Source organism: Heliangelus exortis, chromosome 20, assembly GCF_036169615.1.
Source record: "Heliangelus exortis chromosome 20, bHelExo1.hap1, whole genome shotgun sequence".
Lineage (NCBI taxonomy): Eukaryota > Metazoa > Chordata > Aves > Apodiformes > Trochilidae > Heliangelus > Heliangelus exortis.
Window position 1 is genome coordinate 9518302 of NC_092441.1, and position 21803 is coordinate 9540104.

Genomic DNA, 21803 nt, shown 5'->3' on the forward strand with positions numbered 1-21803 from the left:
TGTCTGGGGCAGATGTTTGGATCTCCAGCAGCCCAGATTCTGTACATCTTGTCCTCCCATGTACCCCTTAGAGGACACGGGGGCCATTTCCAGCTCAGTCCTGAGTCAGTGCTTTGCTTTATTGAGGTGGCCTAAATGTCCCCAGGAAAACTCACACCTGTCCCTCTGGGACATGTCTGGGTTGGTGCCCCCTCCACACTGACCCAGCTCTTCCCATGGCTGGACAGGGCTGGGATCTTCCATCCTCAGCCCCCTGGGAGGTCCTGGAGATGCTGGAGCTGTGTCCCTCTACACTCAGGTGTGAGCTCAGTGGCCAGGATCTTCTCAAGAGCCCCTGCAGGCCACCCAGGGCTGGCAGAACCCATTGGGATGATTATTTCCTAATGTGCAGGTAGGGAGGAAGCCACTGGCTCTCTCCTAGGTGAGGAAAGGCAGCAGACACAGACACAAAATGAAGGGTCAGCTGGTGACACTGGAGAGCTAAAGGGCCAGAGCCACATCTTCCAGGCACTGGTGGCAGAGGGGACAGGGACTTTGTAGGAGCCAGTGCTGAGGTCTCGGCTGCAGGGAGCCCCAGTGATGGTTTGGGACTTCTCCAAGATAATAAAGAAATAAAGCTCAGCTGGGGCTGGGGGGCTGTGGGGGGAGCATGGCCCTGAGAGCACGAGTGTCCCCACGTGTCCTTATTCCCAGCAGCAGCTGGCTGGGCACAGGGGGTGTGTGACATGGGGGGTTGTGTCACACAGGGAACTGTGTGTGGCACAGGGAGGTGTGTGACGCAGGGAGTTTTGTGGCACAGGGGTCTGTGTGACACAGGGGTCTGTGTGACACAGGGGGGTGTGTGACACAGGGGGTTGTGTGACAGGGGTTGTGTGACACAGGGATGTGTGTGGCACGGGGGATTGTGTGTGACACAGGGATGTGTGTGACACAGGGAGGTGTGTGACACAGGGATGTGTGTAACACAGGGGAGGTGTGTGGTACAGGGGGGCTGTGTGGCACAGGGAGGTGTGACACAGGGATATGTGTGACACAGGGGGTTGTGTGACACAGGGTTGTGTGTGACACAGGGGGGGGGTGTGGCACAGGGATGTGTGTGGCACAGGGGGGGTGTGTGGCACAGGGGTCTGTGTGGCACAGGGGATTGTGTGTGACACAGGGATGTGTGTGACACAGGGGGGTTGTGTGGCACAGGGATGTGTGTGGCACAGGGGGTGTGTGGCACAGGGGGTGTGTGGCACAGGGGGTGTGTGGCACAGGGGGGCTGTGTGGCCCATGTTTCCATGCCCATGGATGGTATTTCAAGCAGCTGCCAATCATAGAATCACAGAGTATCAGGGGTTGGAAGGGACCTCTGGAGCTCATCCAGTCCAGCCAACCTTACCACAGCAGAATCCCACAGGGACACATCCAGGGGGGTTTGGAAAGACTCCAGAGAAGGAGACTCCACAACCTCTCTGGGCAGCCTGGGCTCCATCCAATGCTCAGGTGTGCCTTGGTGAGCAGTGTCCCAAGAGCTTCTTGAGCTGAAGAGGGCCAGCAGGTACCCTTCCCTTCCTTTGCCTAAAAGATGACAACCTTCCATCCCTCCATCAGCCTCCAGGGTGGGCAGGACCCCAGGAGATCCCAGCGTGTGCCATTTCCCTGCTTGGAGAGCACACATTGCCCTTCCCACACTAACAGCTCTTTGTACCGTGGCAGCAGGGCCAGAAACCCTGGGTAATGGCTGCATAATGCATCATTAGCAGCAAAAGGTGGCATTTTTATGGCAGGGAGATGGGAGAAGTGGGAATTGCACAGGGCCCAGGAGTGCTTACTGGCCAGCCACATCAGCAGCTCCATTAGGAACCAACCTCTGAAAGCCCCAGCTCCATCAGCTGAGATTTCACCATGAATAATTGAGAAGACTCCTCCAAGCTTCCTCCCCTGCCCCAGCCTGGGCTTCTGGAAAACCACCACGAGTCTGAGATGGAGCTGGTTTGTCCAACGTGGGGCATGGACAAGAGGTGACACCAGCTGGCTGTCCCCAGGCCAGGCTGTCTCCAGGCAAGATCCTTTTGGCTCCATCTCCAGTACCTGGCACTTTTCACACTGGTGGTAGCATCTGGGGCATGGCTATGGGCTGGATTCTTCTTCTTGGCCCTTGCAGAAGAGACAGAAGAGGTTTTCTAAGCCTATGGTGGGACTGAAGTGCTGGGACACATTCTGCTCATCTGTCCAGGGAGGTTTTACACTTCCCTGTGTCATTCTGAGATCTTTTTTGTCAACTCAGCAACCTACCATGGAAAAAAAACCCAAACCCAACAGCCCTGGAATACCACCAGAGGTCTGCACTTTCTGTCCAGCAACTGGCTGGCAACAACCTGCAAATGTATTTCTAGGAAGAGCTTCTTTCCCCATTTGACAACAGCAAATCAAGCTGGGAACACAACTTTCCCAGTCTCCTGTGGGACTTCCCTGCTGCCTGGTGGCCCCCGTGCTCACTGTCCTGATGCTCCTGGGTGCTGGTGGGATGGGGAGGTTGGGGTGGGATGTACCCAAGGGTGCTGCAGGGTGGGTGCTGGGCACCCAGCTCCCTGGCACACACATAGAGGGCTCCTTGGGTATCCTCTCAGCAGAGCTGAAGCTGAGCAGAGTTTGTCCCAACCACAGGCACCTGAATGGGGGAAAGTCCACGGGAAGCTGCATGCTGAGGAATATTTGGGTGTGGAGCCTCCCAGAAAACCCTGCTGAGATGCCCTGGGAGGCTGAGCTGTCAACACTGATCCAACCCAGGCTTGCAGGTGGCTGCTGTGCTGTCAGGGATCTCCAGGGCCACACATCCTTGGGAAGAGCAGATGATTGTGTCTGCAGGAGCCAGATCTGGGCCCCCGCCCTATGGATGGGTTTGATCCCAAGATTTTTATTCCCTGGAAGCTGTTGTATGGAGGGAGGGTGGAGAGCAGCCACCGGAGCATGGCTGAGCAGCTGTCCTGGAGGACATGGATCAGCTCAGGGAAAGCACAAACCAGGAAGCCCTGGGGCTTCACCACCCTCCCTGGTGGCTTTGGCAGCTGCTTCCCTCCCAGCCAGCTGTGGGATGCACAGGGATGCACAGGGATGCACAGGGATGCACAGGGAAGTGTGGGGCTGCACATGGGTACACAGGAGAAAATGCACAGGGATTTACAGGGATACAGAGGGATGCAAAGGGAAGGACAGGGAAGTGTGAGGGGCTGCACACGGATACATAGGGAAGCAGAGAGGCACAGGGATGCACAGGGATATCCAGAGAAGCACGGGGATGCGTGGGGATACACAGGGAAGAACAGGGATTCATGGTAATGCAAAGGAAAGCACTGGGATGCTCAGGTATACCCAGGCATGGAGAGGGAAACACAGGGCTGCTGCTGTCCTGCCCAGGAGCTGCTCTTCAGCTTCACATCCAGCAGCTGCAATGAGGCTCCTGGGCAAACGCCTTTGGCTGGAGGTGACACCAGGGCTCGCTCTCACCACTCTTGCTAATGACTGCAGGGCTCTTAGTTACCTGGGAGCAGCAATTAGCTCCTGGCTGGCCCCCCTGCTGCATTCGGAGCCCTGCCAGGGCTGTTCCTGGCAGAGCAGTGGGGCTGGGCTGGGGGATGGAAGGGGTGGCAGGAGCCCAGGGGACTTCCTCTGCCTCCCCTTCCCGATCACCCTGGGGTCCTGTTGAGCCGACCCCTCCGGCCACCCAGCCAGAGCAGGGGGACAAGCAGGGATGCTCCTGCTGGGGGGAGCCTGGAGCTTCCACACACACATATATTAATATATCTTGATATATAAATATTTTGGTTTGGGGGGTGTTAACAGTCGGACTTAGAGGTCGTTTCCAACTGTGACAATTCTGGGATTGTCGCTGCAGCATTCCCTACGTGGGATTGGGCTTCGCTCCGGGTCGAATGGGAATTGCTTCCCTGGAGGAGCAGGGGGATGGGGCAGGTCCAGGGCTCAGGAGGAGCCCGGGGATGGGGCAGGCACCAAGCTCCGTGTCCGCAGGAGCCGCACGCCCCGGGCGGGAGGGATCCAGGCAGCTAAACTGCGGTAGCACTGGGTGGGGACAGCAAAATGAGCCCGCAAGTAGCACGGCAGTGCCTGGCCCTGGTGAGTGTGAGGAAATGGTCTGAGGGTGATGTCAGAGCTGGCCCAGCATGAAAAGGGTGGAGGAGCTGCTCAGCTCGCTCCATCCGACCCAAACCTCCAGCCCCGGGCACCTCCGCTTGGGCAGCTGCAGCTCTTGGGGCTGGGGAGGTTTAAATCCCTGCTTGGAGCCCACTCTCTCCAGTTCACCACACCTACTGGGACCAGTTGGAAGCAGGGCTGCCATGGTTGCAGCGGGACCAAACATCCTCCCTCCATGAGCTCTGGGAGAGTGGATGCAGCTGTGCAGGGAGAGGCAGGGATTGCTGCTGAAGGGTTTGTGCAGGCTGGGAGAACTCCGGGATATGCTAAACCTGCTTCTTTCCTCCCCACAGCACCTGGGGATAAGGTCCAAGTGTGCGGGAGGAGTTTGTGGTCTCCTGTTGAGTCAAAGAGAGCTTGGTCCCTCTTCTAACCCTGCCTCTTGTCTCCCAGTTCTGCCTGGGGGTGAAGGTGGGGCTGGGAGCAGTGAGGCCAGTTCAGAATAACCCCAGAGCCTTTATATGATAAAATTCCTGGTTGAAAATTCCTGCTGGCTCTCTGGCTTCACTCTGGCAGGTTGCCCTGGAGAAGGTTGGCTCCTGCCCAGGGCTCAGGACAGTCACCTGCAGAGATAGTGCAGGGTTGTGACCTCCTGACAGCTGCTGTTCTCTAAAAGTCCCTGCTTCCAGAGCCATGGGAATCTGCAGAAAGGATCCTCTTAATACGATTATATATTTGAAGGAAAAAGAATTAACTAATGACCTTGGGAGACCCCACTGCCTCACTGCCTGCAGATGCAGCAGAGCCAACAGTGAAGGTGTTTGTTGAAGAACTTTTATTACCAAAACCTTACTGGCAGAGGAGGGGGTCTCTCCACATTGCCAGGGAAGGCTTAATAATATTTGCCACTGATGTTCAGACTCTGTGATTTATCCCACATATGCTACTGTACTTTCCAGCTCTCATTCTCCCTTGTGGAAGAGCTGCTCCTCAGCTGAGTTGTTGTGGAGGTTCCTGATTTTCCCCACTATTTCCAGTCAGCAAACAAACAGCTTGGAAAAAAAGGACAGTAGCAACTTTAATGAAAAAGTCCCAGAAAGGTGACACCAAAACAGTTGCCCCAGAGCCAAAACAGAACATTGCAAAACATCCTGGCACAATCTCTGCTCCCCTTCACCTCCCCAGAGACAACCTCATCCCCTGCTTGATGGGCTTGATGGCATCCCTTGGCATGGGGGAAGAAAGGCTCCTAAGATTTGGTCACAAAAGGAGAATTCCCCCCCTCCCTACACACTTGATGATCTAGTAAAATCCTGACATTGTTGGGGTTGATGTCACCCCTGGTGCCTCCCCTGGAGCAGAGTGGGGGATGCTGTGAGGGTGGTACCATGCAGGGGAAGAGCCTTGAAGGGATCCCAGGGAATCCCAGGCTCCCCAAAGTATGCATGAGCCTTGAAAGAGGACTCCTGGCACGCACTTCAATGGAATTTTGGGCTTAGGAAGACCTGGAGGGTAATGTTTTTTGGTGATGGGGCTTTCCTGTCAGTGGGGTAGGTTGGGAGCACAGACTGCTCAGGGAGTGGAGGAGGGATGCTCATTCCAGTGCCCTGCACACCATGGCAATGGTTGTAAAACATCCCCAGCAGCCTGGAGCAAACAGACTGAGAAAAAAACCACAAAAAAACCCAACGGTGGAAGATAAGCTCCTGGGTCAACATTGTGCTGGGCTTTGGGCAGGTCTCCCAGTGCTGTGCAGGGCTGAACCTCCAAGGCACAGGGGCTCAAATGCTTCACTTGTGCTTGTCCTGCTGTTGGTGAGGTTGGTCGTGGCAAAGGTGGACTCTGCTCTGGCCAGTGTGTCTTGGGGACAGCAGAAGAAGGGAGATCCTGTGTCCCTGGGGTGGCAAGGGACATTGGAGACATCAGAGCTGGTGTTCTGGAGGTGCTGGGCTGTGCAGACTCATGGGTACCCATCATAGGAGAAGGTGGGACAAGGAGGCCAGAGAGATCCCTGGTTCCTTGCCTCAGACACACAGCGTGGGTGGGAAGATTTCCCTGTCTAATTCCTGCTGTCCATGCACTGGGGGGATTGAAGCCTCCATGTCCTGCCTGGGGCTGTGCCCATCCCTGCCAGCTGCCTGGAACTGGAGGGTGCTGAAGGCACCTTGTGCACCCACACACACACCCACACCCACACCCACACCCACACCCACACATCCTTCCCCCCCAAAAAAAATACAGAGATGGGTTTGAGTTCAACTCACTCTCTACAACCCCCTGAAAGGAGGTTGGAGCCAGGGGGGGTTTGGGCTCTTTTCCCAGGCAACTCTCAGCAAGACAAGAGGGCACAAGAGGTCTCAAGTTGTGCCAGGGGAGGTTTAGGTTGGACATTAGAAAGAATTTCTTTCTGGAGAGGGTGCTCAGCCATTGGAATGGGCTGCCCAGGGAAGGGGTGGATTCTCCATCCCTGGAGATATTTCAAAAGAGCCTGGATGTGGCACTCAGTGCCATGGGCTGGGAACCACGGGGGGAGTGGATCAAGGGTTGGACTTGATGAGCTCTGAGGTCCCTTCCAACCCAGCCAACTCTATGATTCTATTATTCATGGTCCATGTGCTTCCTGCTGGGCAGTGGTGGTTGCCCTGCCCAGCTCCATGTGAGCTGGGTCACTGCCAGAGATGGACTGGAGAGGGGAAAATGGGTGAGCAGGAAGGTCCTATGGGGAATGAGGAATCCTGGGGCCTGCAGCACCCTGGAAAGGCAGTGATGGGATTGACCCAGCTCCTCCACACACCCTGCCTCGTGGCAGGAGTTCTGGGCACAGGGCTGAGAGAAGGGCCCAGAGAAGCTGTGGCTGTCCCATCCCTGGCAACGTTGAAGGTTGGATGGGGCTTGGAGCAACCTGGGCTGTGGGAGGTGTTGCTGTCCATGCAGGTGGGTTGGAAGTAGATAATCTTTAAGGTCCCTTCCAACCTAAACTGTTGTATGATTCTATGACCATCACTCTCCACCCCTCACCACCCCAAAGCTTTCCCCCAGCCATGCTCTGGTTCTGGGCACTGCTGGAGCCAATCTCAGAGGTTTTGCCCCCCAGCAAGCACCTTTCAGGATCGTTCTGCCCGACCAGCTGGGGAGACAGGGGGGACAAGAGGTGACAGGGACCTCACACCCATTTCCCACTCGGTTCCCAGGGTGATGGCACCAGCTGCCTGGGAGTTGTCCCTGAGCAATGCACCCAGGCACACACCTAACCAGGGACAGACATTGAATGGTGACAAAGCCCTCAGCCAAGCTTTACAGGCTGGACTGAACAGGCTGAGCACCAGCAATTAAAAATCCCAGAGCAAATAAAGGAGGGTGTTGGTTACTGCTGCCCTTCCTTGTATCCAGCTGCAGTCTCCAACTCGTGCTTGTTCCTGCCTCTTATCTGCACATGTGCAGATACACATCACAGGAATTCTAGGTGATAGTTCCGAGGGCAGATGGGTGGGAAAGCACCCTGAGACCCGGGCATGAGGGTGAAAGCTGAACTCCTGGTCTGGGAATCCTGGTAAGTGTAGGGCTGTAAAACCCCGTGACTCACAATGCAGCTTCCATGCTCTTAGGAGAGTCCTGAAAACTTCCTGGCTGCCTTTTGTAGTCACTGCCAACAAGAAAGAAAGAAAAAGCAGTAAATAATAAAAAGAAATGTTACTCACTGGTTGTGAGAGGCTTTAGAAAGAACTCTGCAAAGAAATCTCTCTCGAGTGACTTGTGAATGGGAATCCCATCTTTTGGTAATGTTGTGTACCAGGAGGGGACTGACCTGGCTGAGATGCCAAAACTGAGGAGAGGTGAGTCTGGTCCTAGCTCCAAAATATGTCAGGGGGGTTCATCTCCCCCATCTCTGCCTTGTCTTTGTCTCATGTGCTGTTATAAAACCTTGGGGCACGGGTTGGCTCTTGGTACCTGGGTGCACAGGAGGCTCCTGGCTGGGACATCCTCCTGCTGTCACCATCCTTTTGTCACGTACTGTGTGGCTCCAAGCACTTCCAGGCTGCTCATTAATCAGGCTAATTGGCTCCACCAGCCTTGCCAGCACACTGAGAGGGAGGAACATCTCCTTGGGATGCTGGAAAGGAGGCAGGATGCAGTGATGATGTTCTTCTCCTGACACAGGGACATTCCCACCCCTCTTGGCCTTGCAGGGGTCTTGCTGCTCACAGGTGAGGCCAAACCCAAACCCTGGGCAGCAGCTCTGGGCTGAGCTGGATGTCTCTATGTCACCAGCAACCCTTCTGCTGGTTGGGTGACTGCCAAACACACCAGGCATGAGATTAAGAAGGTGTAATCTCTGTAATCTCATGGCACTTTGTACCTATTTCTGTGTATTCAGGGTTTGTCATGGGCTGCGTGCAGGACCTGCTGGTGCCTTGGTGACACAATCTTCCCTTGGTTTTATGCTGTTCCCCATTATGTTCCTGGAAATATGTTCCCTGCTGGCAAATCCTTCCCAGCCTGGGCAGACACTGGTGGGAAGGGGTTAGTCCAGTGAGCACCAAGGTTTCCTCATGTCCCATCTACACCAAGGCTTTGGTGCTAAGGGAGAGCCTGGATCTGGATCATTCTTATTGACTTGCCCTGTTTCCCAGGGAGACACCCCCTGTCCCTCCACTGCCAAAAGCTGACATGAGAGAGCAGGGGCTCTCCAAGACCCCACAGCATCATCTGAAGGGAAGAACTCAGCAAACAAATCCAAGCTATCTCCAATTTCCACCAATCCCCCCCCTCTTCTGATTCAGACAGATTCATCCCATCAAAACCAAGTTTCTGTCCATCATTAATCCCTTCCAGAACAATCTCGTGTTACTCCTGCAGAGTGGCTGTCACCAGCAGGAAGGTCCTGGCTGCCCTGCCAGGACCTCTGCATTCCCCAACTCTGCCAAGCATCCCTGTGCATGCTGAGCTGCAGGTACCTTTCCCTTGAGGTCCATCAGGCTGGTTGACGCAGACCCTTTCTTCCTTCCTTCGAGGCTGGACAAGCAGACCTTTCCCTTTGCTCTTTCTGGATGCCCTTCCTCACCTGGATGAACCTCTGGAGCTTCCCAGCACGTGATGTTGCTCCTCCAAGTGCAAGTTTCCATTTTGACTTTGCCAGAGCTGCGGGTTAGTTAAAAACCTCACTCCCTAGAGGGGACCCTCGATGTTTACTGTGTACCAGAAAATCCAAAAGAGGAGGCTGAAGGCGACCAGAAGAGCTCCTGAGTAAACGAAGAAGTCCCAGGAGCTGAGAGGAGCAAAGATTCCCAGGAAAAGGACCATCAGCCCCACCACATCACACAGCATGGCCAGGAGGAGCAGCACAGCGCAGCGGCCGCGAAGCTTGGAGGGGCTCATGGTGGGACCCCAGCTGGGACCCTCAGGGGGGGAGCAGATGAGCCAGCAGCAGCATCCCCACCACTCCCTCCCTCCCTGCTTCTGCTCCAGGCTGCCAGGAGGAAGTACAAATGTCACAAACACACCTTGCAGAACAATCGGGAGGGAGCAGACGACACCGATTTAACCGTTTCATGGCCCTGCCCCTGCCTGCCCTGCAGCACATCCCGGGGCTGCCTTGGGAGCCCTCCAGGGAAAGGGTCTATTCCCTGGTGATCCCCTGGCTGTAGGTGCATCCCACACAGCCTCCCGAAAAGCTGGAAGCTGGGTCCTGACCCAGCCCACATCTGGTTGCACTCCTTCCATTTGGGAGCTGGGAGGGTTTCGTGTCGGTTTTGGGCAGCATCTGCCAAGAGAGGATCCCAGCAAAGACTGTGATGCTCTGGTGACAGCTGGGGAGCACTGCAGTGTTCTCTTTATAGGTAAACTGAGGCACAGAAGTGTGCCTGGAGTGTCAAAAATACATCTCCCTTACAACAGCTCCAAAAAGCAGGTCCTGATGAAAAGCAGCAAATCAGACAAACCTGTGTGGTGGCCCAGCCCCAAAATGGGAACCAAGCAAGTCCATGGGGACTCACCCAATCAGCTGGGATTTCCCAGAGCTCCTGGCTTGTCTCAGAGCAGCCAGTGTCACATTGTGGGGTCCAGGACTGCCAATTTCTGCTCCCATTTGCTGCCTGACCCTGGGTACATCTTCCCTCTCCTGGTCTGTGCGTGCCTGGCATCAGGGAGTCTGGGGTAGGGGGAGGGTCCTGGGAGCAAAGCCATCCAAAAAGAGGAGCACAGCATGGTCTGGGGGCTGGCAGCTGCCTGCCTCATCTCTTGGGTGTTCAGAGGATGCTAAGGCAGGAGGTTTGGGTGTGAGGTTGGTGTTAGGTACCTGCTGGAGGTGGCCGTGGCTCCAGGGCTGGCACCAGCAGAGTTCTCCCCCATCTCCTTGCCAAACCCGGGACACCCAAGGCCTGGCTGCTCCCCAGACAGCCCCAGCACTGCTCTCCCATGGGCAGGGGGATGCCTGAAGGGAACAGGGGGCCTGACCTCCATCTCCAGGTGTTTCCTGGCTGCCCAGGAAATCCCAGGTGCTGAAAGAGGTCAAAGTTCTGCTTGCCATCCCTGGTAGGCATCTCCCAAACAGCAAGCACAGGGCAGAGGATGCCCAGCATGGCTCCTCTTTCCTGAGCTTTTCCAGCTTGCAGCTTCCAAATCCAGGGCAGACAGGACTGTGCAGACCATCTCAGTGTCACCATTCCCTCCCAATCCCAAGGGTTTGCTTGTTCCAGGAGAGTTTTGTTTTGTTTTGTTTTTTTTTTTCACCTGTATCTGAACAATTAAGGCTTTGAAACACACAAATAACCGATTTACTTTGTGCACTTACATTTGTGCATCCTCTGGGGCTGGGGGATAATCTGCTCTTTGCCAGCCCAGGCTCAGCCCTGGCTTAATTACCAGAAGGCTGGAGGGAAGAAGCTTCTTCGAGGAGCCCATCACCCTCTTTACAGGAAATGTGCTCTGAAATCTGCCTTTGGGAAGGAAAGGAAATCCCCTGTTCTCAGACTCAGCCTTCAGTTCCTTCTCAGTGGCCAGAACTCCCCCAGCCTCTGAAGTCAGAGCTGTGCCCAACCCTTGCCTTGCTCTGGGGAACCTGAGAGGTTGACAACTTTTCCTGCTGTCAGGTTTCCATGGTCTCCAGTGAGCATGGAGGTGGTGAGAGGGTGGAAAAAGAGATTTGCAGCTCCCTGCTTCAGGCTCATTTTGTTGAACCTGCCTGAGGTTTAGTGATGATGATGATGGATCTGCCCTGGCCAGTTTTCTCATGAGTCTGAGCCTCTTCATCCTCCAAAAGGAGGGACCTTTTCTGTGCCCTCTCTTGCTCCCACAGCTGTATCCAGTGCCCCTCATCTCCTCTTTTTTTTTTTTTTTTCCCTTTTCCTGAGTCTTTATCTTCTTTATTTTCTGTTCACTGAATTTCATGGATTTCTTTCAGGTGATTACACCAACACTTTTTCTTGTAGTGGAGAGAGCTCCAGCAGCTTTCTAGAGATTTTTCTGTCCTTTCTATCCAGGGCTCTGATCCCAACAGGAATTTAGCCACATGGAGCAGGGTAAGCATCACCCCAGGAACCTCCCTCAGACCCTGCAGAATCCAAGAGCTCAAAGGAAACTGGGTTTGATGCAAGGAGCTTGGATCAGTCCAGGACTTTCCAACCCCACACTGCAGAAGAGTGGTACCACCTTGATCTCACCAAGTCAAGGTGAAGTTTTCTCCTGGGCTGCATCTCAGACCTGGGAAAAAGACACCTGGAAAATTTGTTGAGGTTATTCCAGCACAGAAATAGGGAACCAACACAAGTATCCTTGGCAACTCCTGTCCCTCTGCAGGAGACACTGGGGGGGTGGGATGACCTATCCAACATATCTGGTGTCCCTCCAAGGGAGATCTTGGAAGTATTTAGCACTTCAGGCTTCCTTCCACTGTAGCCTCTGGCTTTCCTGAGCCAGATGTTGCATGGGGAGGTCCCTGCATTGCTCTCCTGGAAGGTATCAGCAGCCCAGCTTGGGTTTAAGCTGCAGGAGGCAGGGTTTTCACCTGGGTGCATTTCAGTGCTGGCCAGCCCTGCCCTGGAGAGCAGTGATTTTACCCATGATAGCATGAAAGGAAATGCCACACACTAAATAAAGTCACTCCCTTGACTGGAAAGATAGCCAAAGATTTCTAGAAGTTCATTCACCTCCAGTTAATGGCTCAGAAAACTGGAAGCAGCCACATTTGAGTCCAAAGATACTTGGGGAAAAGAGCAGAAATGCTCTCTACCTCCTCTGCCTTTTTCTAGCCCAGCTCTGCAGCAGCTGGGAAGATGCTGTCAGTGGGAAATGCACGTGCCTGGAGCTGGCCCAGGACAGGTTTGCAGAAATCTGTGACAAGAGCAAACCAGTTCATGGCAGTGAGCAATGAACGTGGCTTCCCCCCGTTACATCTGAGTTGGGTGCAGCAAGAATTTGAGCAGGGGGATGGAAAGGGTCTGACCAAATCTTGGGCCAAGGGGAGTCAGCCAGGATTTATTTAACTGCAGCTGGTGGAGACAAACCTGAGATGGGGCCTTCAGCAAGTTCATCTTGTAACAAAACCCAGGTAACTCCTTGTAGCATGGGCTGAGCTTTTGTGAAATCTCTACCTGAGGAAGCAGATGGGCACCACTGACTGAGCAGCTCAGTTGATGCCCAGGAGCTTCAGGAATCAGTGCTGGCCATGGGGGGGATGGCCCAAGCTGCCATGGGTACAGGGGCAGGAGAGGAGTTCAGCCTTGGCAGGGCTCTGCAAGCTCCATCCCACAGCACCAGAGGTCTGGTTCCCTCCAAGGGGCAGCAGCTCCACGCAGGAGTATTGGGTTTGGGTCTTAGGTGTGGGACCAATGGGTGCAGGAGTGAAGCTGCTCTGCAAGTGCTCTTCTCCCAGCTGTAGGAATATCTTCCTTGACCAAAGGAAAGCATGGAGTGATTTATGTTGAACTCTCTGGGAATTTTCCTTGTGAGGGAATAGTGAAAACATCCTCCCTCCCTGCTTGCCCCCAGAAGGCACTGGCTGGTGGACATGGAGTGATGGAACCTCTTCATACGTCCGGGAAGGGAGACTTGGAGCTGGAGAGGAATAAATGAGCAATGAGGAATGGTCCTACCCCAGTGCTCCTACCTTGCAAAGCCCTGGCTGGTGATGCTGATCCCCTGGCAGGTATTCTGCAGAGACCACCACCTTGAGGCATCCTGGGACGTGGGGAATTAGAACATGCTCCCCTCTGCTGAAAGAAACTCCCCCTCTTTGCAGGACCCCTGACATCCCTGACCAGCTCAGCTCACCCCAGCCATGCTGCAGAGGGGACCTGGCACTCCCCATCCACAGAGGGGTCACCAACATCCTCAGTCTCTGGCTGGCACAGAGCTTTTTCTGCAGGATCTGCAGAGGCTCCCTGGGAGCAGCCAGAAGCTGGAGGTGCTCCTGCCCTCTCCTCCTGGGATGTGGGATGTGGGAGTGGGTCAGAAGCAATGCTGGGGGCTGAAACTGCAGGACAGGGCTGAAGCCATTGCAGGAGGTTTGGCAGGAGGGAGCTGGCTGGGCTTGGAACTTGCATCCCGGGAAACATCTTGCATCTCTGGAAAAAACTTGCATCTCTGGAAACAGCTGGAGACAGCTGAGCCATCAGGTCCTTCACCCACCACCACCATCAGCATCCTTGGGGAGTCAGGCTGGGCTCCAGCAAGGCTGCACCAAGCCAGCTCAGGACCAGGCTGGGATTCATGGAGCTTCCATTCCCCAGGGAGGTGGGGGAGAGGCTGGGACAGAGCTGGGCAGCTCTGAGATCTCAGAACCTTCAGCATTTACTGCGGGCTGGAGGCTGGAAACCTTCAAACACAAGGAGAAGGAATTTTCCTATTCCCAAGGCTGCTGCGTGTGGAGGAGCTGAGCTGTCAGTGTCTTGTGAAGGAGCACAGAGTAGAACCAGTCTCCTTTACAGTGCTGGCTTCTGTTGCAACCTGATATTCTAGTTGAGTGGAAGTTAAAAAAAAAGAAAAAAAAAAAGAAAAAAAAAAAGAAGAAGCCAAACTGCTTGCTGCAACACCCAGGGGAACTCCCAGCCCTGCACACGAGTCCAGGCAGCTCTGAGGACTGCAGGGATGGAGGCATTGCATTCCTTGGAAACACCCAGGGGCCTGTGTCAGAGTGAGAAATAACCAGATTTACTGTCCCTGCCAGGGTCTGGGTGAAAGCCCCACCTCAGCATCCCCTCTCACCCCTTAGCAGGGTCACTGGGCAAAGCTGGGGCATGTTTGCTCACATCTGGCTCTGCTGCTTTCCCACACTGCAAGTCTGAGCTGGTTCAAGAGTTTCCATGTTCCCAACAACTTGTAGAAGAATAGGAAGGATTAGTTTTTTGGTTTATTTTGTTTGGTTGGTTTTTGTTGTTTTTTTATTTTTTTTATTTGCTTGCTTTTGGTTTGGTTTGATGGCATTGTGTTTTTGTTGTTGTTGGTTTTGTTTTGGTTTTTTTTTTTTTGGTTGGTTGGTTGGTTGGTTGTTTTTTGTAGGGTTTCAAATTCACATTGGGCACTGGGATTCCTCTGGAATCACACATTATCTTGGAAGGGACCCTAAAAATCAAGATTCTCCCTCTGCAGGTATTTCTCTCATTAAGGACAGGAGAGCTGCTGCTGGCTCTGAGTGAGAGATGGGTGGGTGCTCAGAAGAATACCCAGAGAATCAGAGAATTGTTGAATGGTTTTGGTTGGAAAATCCCTTTGAGATCACCCAGTCCAACCATTAACCCATCCCTGCCCAGGCCACCCCCACCCCATGTCCCTCATCCCCACATCTCCAGGGCTCTGAAACCCCTCCAGGGATGATGGGGACTCCAGCCCTGCCCTGGGCAGCCTGGGCCAGGCCCTGACAACCCTTTGGGGGAAGAAAATGTTCCTAATATCCAACCTAAACCTCCCTGGTGCATCTTGAGGCCATTTCCTCTTGTGCCATCACTTGAAACTTGGGAAAAGAAACCAACCCCCACCTGACTCCAACCTTGCAGGGAGTTTGTACCCCGGGGGCCACCCGTGCTCAGCTCCTCCCTCCCACACTGGGATCACCCAAACCCCAGGAGGGGTAGGATGTGAGTGCAATTCCCAGCAGCAGCTGCAGACACCTGCAGGTCACACCAGGGATGAATGCAGGTAAAGCAAAGTGAGATAAATCCCAATTTCACCTCCTTGGGGAGAGGTGGGTGACAGCATCTCGGGGCAGGGGTGACTTTGGTCCCAGAGATGCAGAAGCTGTTGGTGACACAGGGCAGAGCCTGCTGGGTGGGTTTGCAGGGCTGACCTTTAAGATGCAGGAGAAGGGTTCCTCTTTGAATTGCTCAGCAGAGATAATGAGTTTTGCAATAGATTTCCTGTTCTTTTTATAGAAGAGGGGAAGCTGGCAGATCATATCTAAGCTCCCTTTAGTGAGCTGGATGTAATTGTATTTGCTGAATAACCTGGTGTTTGGTAAAACGTGGGCTTTGTTGCTCTGATCCAAAGCATCACCCCGGGGTTCAAGAAGGCTTCAGTGGGAGCAGAGAACACTGAGGAGCACTCAGACAGAGCTTTGTGGGTCCGTGGGCATCCCCCAAGGACAGGAACTGCCCTAGGGATAGATCAAAGGTCTCTCTACCCCTGCTCTGTCCCCAGAGCCACATGAGCCCAGGCCTTGCTGCCCATGGACTTCCCCAGCATCCACCACTGTTGAGTTACAGAAGTTGGAGGGCATGTTCCTCCCTGTTCCTTCTGCTTTCCCTATTTTGGGGAGTCCATAAACACCTTTTAAACCCACAGATACCTCCTGCTCCTGCAGCTACCTGTGTCAGTGGGATGGAGGAGCTCACACAGAGGTAGGATCCCAGTTTTCAGCAGCCCAAAGGGGTTCTGCTGAGTGATAGGAGGACAAGCACTTTATGTCAGGTCCTAACAAAACCCTTGTGAACAGCCTCCAGGACACCCTGCATGTCTGTTTCCATACATTTATAGAATAATAGAATAGTTTTGGCTGAAAAACACCTCTCAGATCATCAAGTCCAACCATTAACCCAGCACTGCCAAGGTCACCCCCACCCCATGTCCCTCATCCCCACATCTCCAGGGCTCTGAAACCCCTCCAGGGATGATGGGGACTCCAGCCCTGCCCTGGGCAGCCTGGGCCAGGCCCTGACAACCCTTTGGGGGAAGAAATTTTTCCTAATATCAAATCTATACTACATACTATACCCCTCCTGGTGCATCTTGAGGCCATTTCCTCTTGTGTTATCACTTGTAACTTGGGAGGAGAAACTGATCCCCACCTCACTCCAACCTCCTTTCAGGGGCTGCCCCAGCTCACTTCAGGAGAAGGATGCATTTCCCAGCATCAGGAGCAATTTGCACTGCACACAGAAATACAAAATCCACCCAAGCTCCAAGTAGTAACCAAGCATTTATACCCTGTGCTGGGTATCCCCCTGCATGTTGCTCTGCCTTTCCCTTCAGGCTCCCTACAGATCTGGGCAGCAAATGATAAAATTCACCTCTCTCAGCAAGCTTTGGGCCTTAACCCTCAGCTGGGCAGGATCCATCCTCTTGCCAGCTACTTTCCCCTGCCACACATGTGCTCCTCTCACCTCCACTGGGCACATGGACACCACCCAAACCAACCTGCAGCACCACTCCTACTGTTCCTGTTGTCCTGCATGGTGGTTCCTGGGTGTCACCATCATCCCTCCTCAGCACCTCATCACACAGGGTCCCTTCTCCACCAGCAGACACAAAATAACAGACACGAGACCAGAGCAGCAACATCAAAGTCTCTTGGGAAATTTTGGCTTTAATTATGTTTAATAATCTTGTTATAAAAGACCAGTCTGACTCTTCATCCTACTTCTTACCCTACTGCCATTTCGTTGCCCGTGTCCTCGTCTGGTCATAGATTTGGACAGCAGGACCCCTGCTCCCTCTCTCCAGGCCTTTTGGTACTTCCAGTCCCTTCTGTTGCACCCCTTAGGACTGAGGTTTTTGCAGCAGGGGACCATTTCCAGTGCCTTCCCCAAAGAGTGCAGTGTTAGGCCACAGATCATCAAGCAGGAGCCAGGCAGGACCGGTGATGCTCTTGACATCACTCCCTGATTTCCACATCATGAACCCTGATGTTTTTCTGCTCTTCTGACTGCACCCTTGAGGGCTGCAACCCTCAGCCCCTTGCAGCTCAGTCAGTCAACACCCATGCTTGCAAAAAGAAGCAGAGCCTTGCACAGCATGAGCAGTGGCTGAGGAGCAGAGGAGGTTTGCTGGGTCCAATGCCAGAGGATCCCCCTGGTCCCCCCCCATCCACGGACCTGACACCAGCTGGCCAGGGACAAACATTCCTGCACCACCCAAGAAGCCAGGACCAGGTTGAGCCTGGGGCAAAGGGACACGTGTGGCATCTCTGCCAGGCTGGGAGCTGCCCCCTGGAGCTCTCCCAGCATTGGGGGAGGGGATCTTGAAGCCCATGGGACTGGTCAGCCTTGGTCATGTCCTGGTGGGAGCTGGTAGCAGTGCCAAAGCCCCCTGGTTACCCAAGGTAGCACACTGGTAGCATGAACACTTCCACCTGAAGGGTTTGGGCAACTTGGACCAGAGTTGCTGATGTGGCACCAACGTCAGATGTCAGGAGGTTCAGGAGGAGGTTAAATATTAATCCCCAGGGAAATCGACTTGTGACCCTGAGCACAGCTCCATCACCCTGGAGCACAGGGAACAAGCACCTTCCACTGGTGCCTGCTGGCCTGAGCAAGAGGGTCTGCTTTTCCCTGGCTCTGATGCTTTGCAGAGCCTGCAGCACAGCTGGGAAATCAGAGGACTGAAAGGATTGTGGCTCCAGGATGCTGCAGAGATTGGAAATGAACAGTGGTTTGAAGAAGTAAGCAGAAGGGGAGGACCTTGGGCACCTTGGCTGGAGCAGGGACCCCCTTAAACAGTGGTCGGGGGCAACCTCAGCTTGGGGCTGAGCTGCTGTGAGCTGCTTGGGCCACAAACCAGGAGAAGGAGAACTGTCTGCATGGCCCATTCCTTGGGCTTCCAGCCTTCTGGGGGAGTTGTTGGCAGACGCTGCACACTGGGGCAGAGGAAACCTCAGGGCTTCCAGGAGTGTCCTCCAGCAGCTGAGGGAGGTTGTCACCCCCTGTCTGTCTGAAACCAAAGAGCAGACACATTGCAAATTGTCTCAGTGTCCACCTTCCACCAACTTCTCCCCTCCCATGGTCTGAGGGCTCTGCCTCAGTTTCCCCACTGAGATGCAGACCCAGAGAGGAGCTGGGTGGGCTCTCCTGTTTTCCTCTTCTGCTCAGCACCAAGCACATCCTCACCCCACAGTGGGTGGCAGAGCCTTGGAGCCATGCATGGGGCTGATGAGGGGGATCCAGGCTGGAGCAGAACTTCTGAATTCTCAAACTCTCATCACCACCTGAACCCAAAGTTAGGAGCTGGACATCATGGGCCTGTAAGTATCAGCCCAGGTCCTGCTGTTCAGACTGAGACCAGCTCTTCAGACTGAGAAGTGGAGTTTCAAATTTGGCTTTGAAAGCCAAATGAAAATACAAAATGAGAGAAAAAAAACCACTGGGAAGGGATCTGGGGTTTCCTTTGATGAGATGCCTGGGGGCACACGTCCATGAGAGCAGGAACACGGAGTGGTGAAGAGAATGAACCTGTTTCAACCTGCCCTGGGTCCAGTTTTGGTTGCACCAACATGCCAATGGCTGGGCTTTGGGGTTGTCTCCCAGCAGACCTCAATGCCAGCCCAGAGATGCTGCCAAACAGCTTTGCCTCTGCGGGCAGAGAGGAACAACTTTGCTTAAACATCCTCTGCCGGGGGTAGCAAAGAAAAAAATAATAAATGTGGTGGTGATTCTTGGCAATAAATGAAGTTGTGAATGGCCCACTCTGAGTGAGCAGTGAGCTCAGCTTCCAGCCACAGGGCCAGGAAAGTCCTGAGCATCAGCTGCTCCTCAAAAACTCTGATGAGGTGACATTCTGGTGAAAACAGAGGGCTCTGGAATTTTCTTGTCCTGCTTCTCCTCTCAGCTGGCTCTGGATGAACCATCTCTGGCCTCCCAGTTCCTCCACCTGAGCTGCAATTTGCAAGCCAGGGGATGGTCTGAAGCCCATCAGCTCCTCTCTGCTGCCACAGCTGGAAGCAGCTCCTGGGGGCTGGCAGGCTCCTGGGAGCTTTGCTTTGCCCGACCTGTGACATTGGGTTGCTCAGGGAGCTGGGACCTGACTTGATGGGCTCAGCTGCAAAATCCTGCTCTCTTTTTGTCTCGTTTTTTTGTTGTTTGTTTGTTTGTTTTTGTTTGTTTTCTTTTTTTCTGGGATTACTTGGGTGAAAAACGAAGGTCCATTTTCCACACTGCAGCCCAGTACAATGTGTTTGCTCCATAGGGAAGAGGACTTTACTGGGATGAAAATCCTCTAGGAGAGTATAAGAACATTTTTTGTCTGTGAAGAGAAGAGAAGAGAAGAGAAGAGAAGAGAAGAGAAGAGAAGAGAAGAGAAGAGAAGAGAAGAGAGAAGAGAAGAGAAGAGAAGAGAAGAGAAGAGAAGAGAAGAGAAGAGAAGAGAAGAGAAAAGAGAAGAGAAGAGAAGAGAAGAGAAGAGAAGAGAAGAGAAAGAGAAGAGAAGACAGAAGAGAAGAGAAGAGAAGAGAAGAGAAGAGAAGAGAAGAGAAGAGAAGAGAAGAGAAGAGAGAAGAGAAGAGAGAAGAGAAGAGAGAGAGAGAAGAGAAGAGAGAAGAGAAGAGAAGAGAAGAGAAGAGAAGAGAAGAGAAGAGAAGAGAAGAGAAGAGAAGAGAAGAGAAGAGAAGAGAAGAGAAGAGAGAAGAGAAGAGAAGAGAAGAGAAGAGAAGAGAAGAGAAGAGAAAGAGAGAAGAGAAGAGAAGAGAAGAGAGAGAAGAGAAGAGAGAAGAGAAGAGAGAGAAGAGAAGAGAAGAGAAGAGAAGAGAAGAGAAGAGAGAAGAGAAGAGAAGAGAAGAGAAGAGAAGAGAAGAGAAGAGAAGAGGAGGCCCTGGGCTGCCCTCAGCGGTTAAAGAAGAAGGACTTGAGGCTCTGCAGGAACTGTGACTTCTGTCTCTGCTTCTGCTTTTTTCGGATGATGGGGACCCAGACGAGGCCACAAACGAGGAGCATCAGCCCCAGGGAGAGGAAAGCTGGGCCACACATTTTGTAAACGTATTTGTTTCTTTTCTATGAAGCAAGACAGACTGGTGATGACCGTCCCAAAGACAAAGACAGCTGCTCCCACAGACATGACAATGACAGGCTTGTGGTAGATGTCCCACTTGCTCCTGATGTGCTGGTCCAGACGGATTCACTCCGGGAGCTGATGCAGAGGGTGCTGGCTGTGTTACTGCTCAGCAGCTCCTTGGACTGAGGAGACTTCTCACTCCCATCAGGGCTCTTGGGAGGGATTTCCATGGTGATGGGATCTCGGAGGAGAACCTAAGATGGGCAAAAGAGAAAGAGCAGAGAGGGGATAGTGAAGGAAGATGGATTTGGCCCTAAATCAGTGCCACGTCAAATGAAGGTGGAAAAGGCCTTTGTGGGTCACTAGAGGGAGAGAAGAGCATCACAGCTGTGTGAGCAATGAAATGGAGGAATAGGCCCAGGGTCCTGCACGTAGCCTTGGGCTGAGGATGCCTGCAGAGTCCCACTGCCCACCCAGTGGGACTGCTACAGCCCCAGTTCCTCTCCTGAGACCTTCCAGCTCACCAGCTCCCAGCTCCTACAGGGATTCAGTGGGGGATGATTAGATGTCCACCAGGACCCCTATCCTGAGCCTCCAGGGCTCTTGGCAGTTTTTCAGGGGAGCTTCAGAGTACCTCAAGCAGGGCTGGTGATGCTGCCCATGGGAAAGGGCTCTGTATACCCCAAACCTGCTTTCCCTCCCAGATCCCACCTTCTGTCAGGATCAGTCTCCCTCTTGCAGGTGGGGAAACTGAGGCACGGGCCTCAGGCTGCTCAGGAGCTCTCAGCAGGAGAGCAGAAAGCTCCCATGGGCTGAGTGTTTCCTTCTGCCCCTGGGGCTGGATGTTCCTGCTGCTCTCCCATCCAGCACAGGCAGCTCAGCCTGGGAGCAGCCACAGCCCAGGGCTTCCCATCTCCTGCCCAATGCACAGAGAGAGGGGAGACAGGGAAATGCTCCTCAGACTGGGGTGTTCAGCCTGAAGAAGAGAAGGCTGCAATGGGGAGACCTCAGAGCACCTTCCAGTGCCTGAAGGGGCTCCAGGAAAGCTGGGGAGGGACTTGGGAACAAGGGCCTGGAGGGATGGGATGAGGGGCAATGGCTTTAAACTGGAAGGGGAGAGCTTGAGGTGAGAATTAGGAAACAATTCTTTGGTGTCAGGGTGCTGAGCCCCTGGTTGCCCAGAGAAGCTGTGGCTGCCCCATCCCTGGCAGTGTCCCAGCCCAGGTTGGATGGGGCTTGGAGCACCCTGGGCTGGGGGAGGTGTCCCCTGACCATGGCAGGGGTGGCACTGGAGGAGCTTTAAGGTCCATTCCAACCCAAACCAGTCTCAGATTCTGTGATTCATTTCTCCATTCATTCCTCTCATTTCTTCAGGCTGCAGGGGGGTTCCTGTTCTGGGGAGCAGGAGCACTCCAAAAGGCTCTGCTTTGGATGGCTGGGTCAGCACTGTGGCTTTTTGAGGCATTATTTTTTTTCAA

General features: G+C 53.7%; 2 protein-coding genes and 1 long non-coding RNA gene across 8 annotated transcripts in view; all 3 read right to left on the reverse strand.

The window, feature by feature from the left end:
• The window catches only part of LOC139805752 (uncharacterized), a 335505-nt gene that overhangs the window by 239252 nt on the left and 74450 nt on the right, over nucleotides 1–21803 (reverse strand). The window lies entirely within an intron of this gene.
• On the reverse strand, nucleotides 7421–9294 carry LOC139805630 (uncharacterized). The gene is made up of 2 exons (XR_011729918.1): nucleotides 9093–9294; nucleotides 7421–7780 (listed from the first exon to the last, which is right to left on the reverse strand). It is a non-coding gene; the product is annotated as an uncharacterized lncRNA (long non-coding RNA).
• PIRT (phosphoinositide interacting regulator of transient receptor potential channels) lies at nucleotides 20145–20933 on the reverse strand. Its single transcript, XM_071764194.1, is given in 3 exon segments — nucleotides 20145–20318; nucleotides 20320–20429; nucleotides 20432–20933. Coding segments are annotated over 3 exon segments (396 nt in total). The 5' UTR covers nucleotides 20556–20933; the 3' UTR covers nucleotides 20145–20156.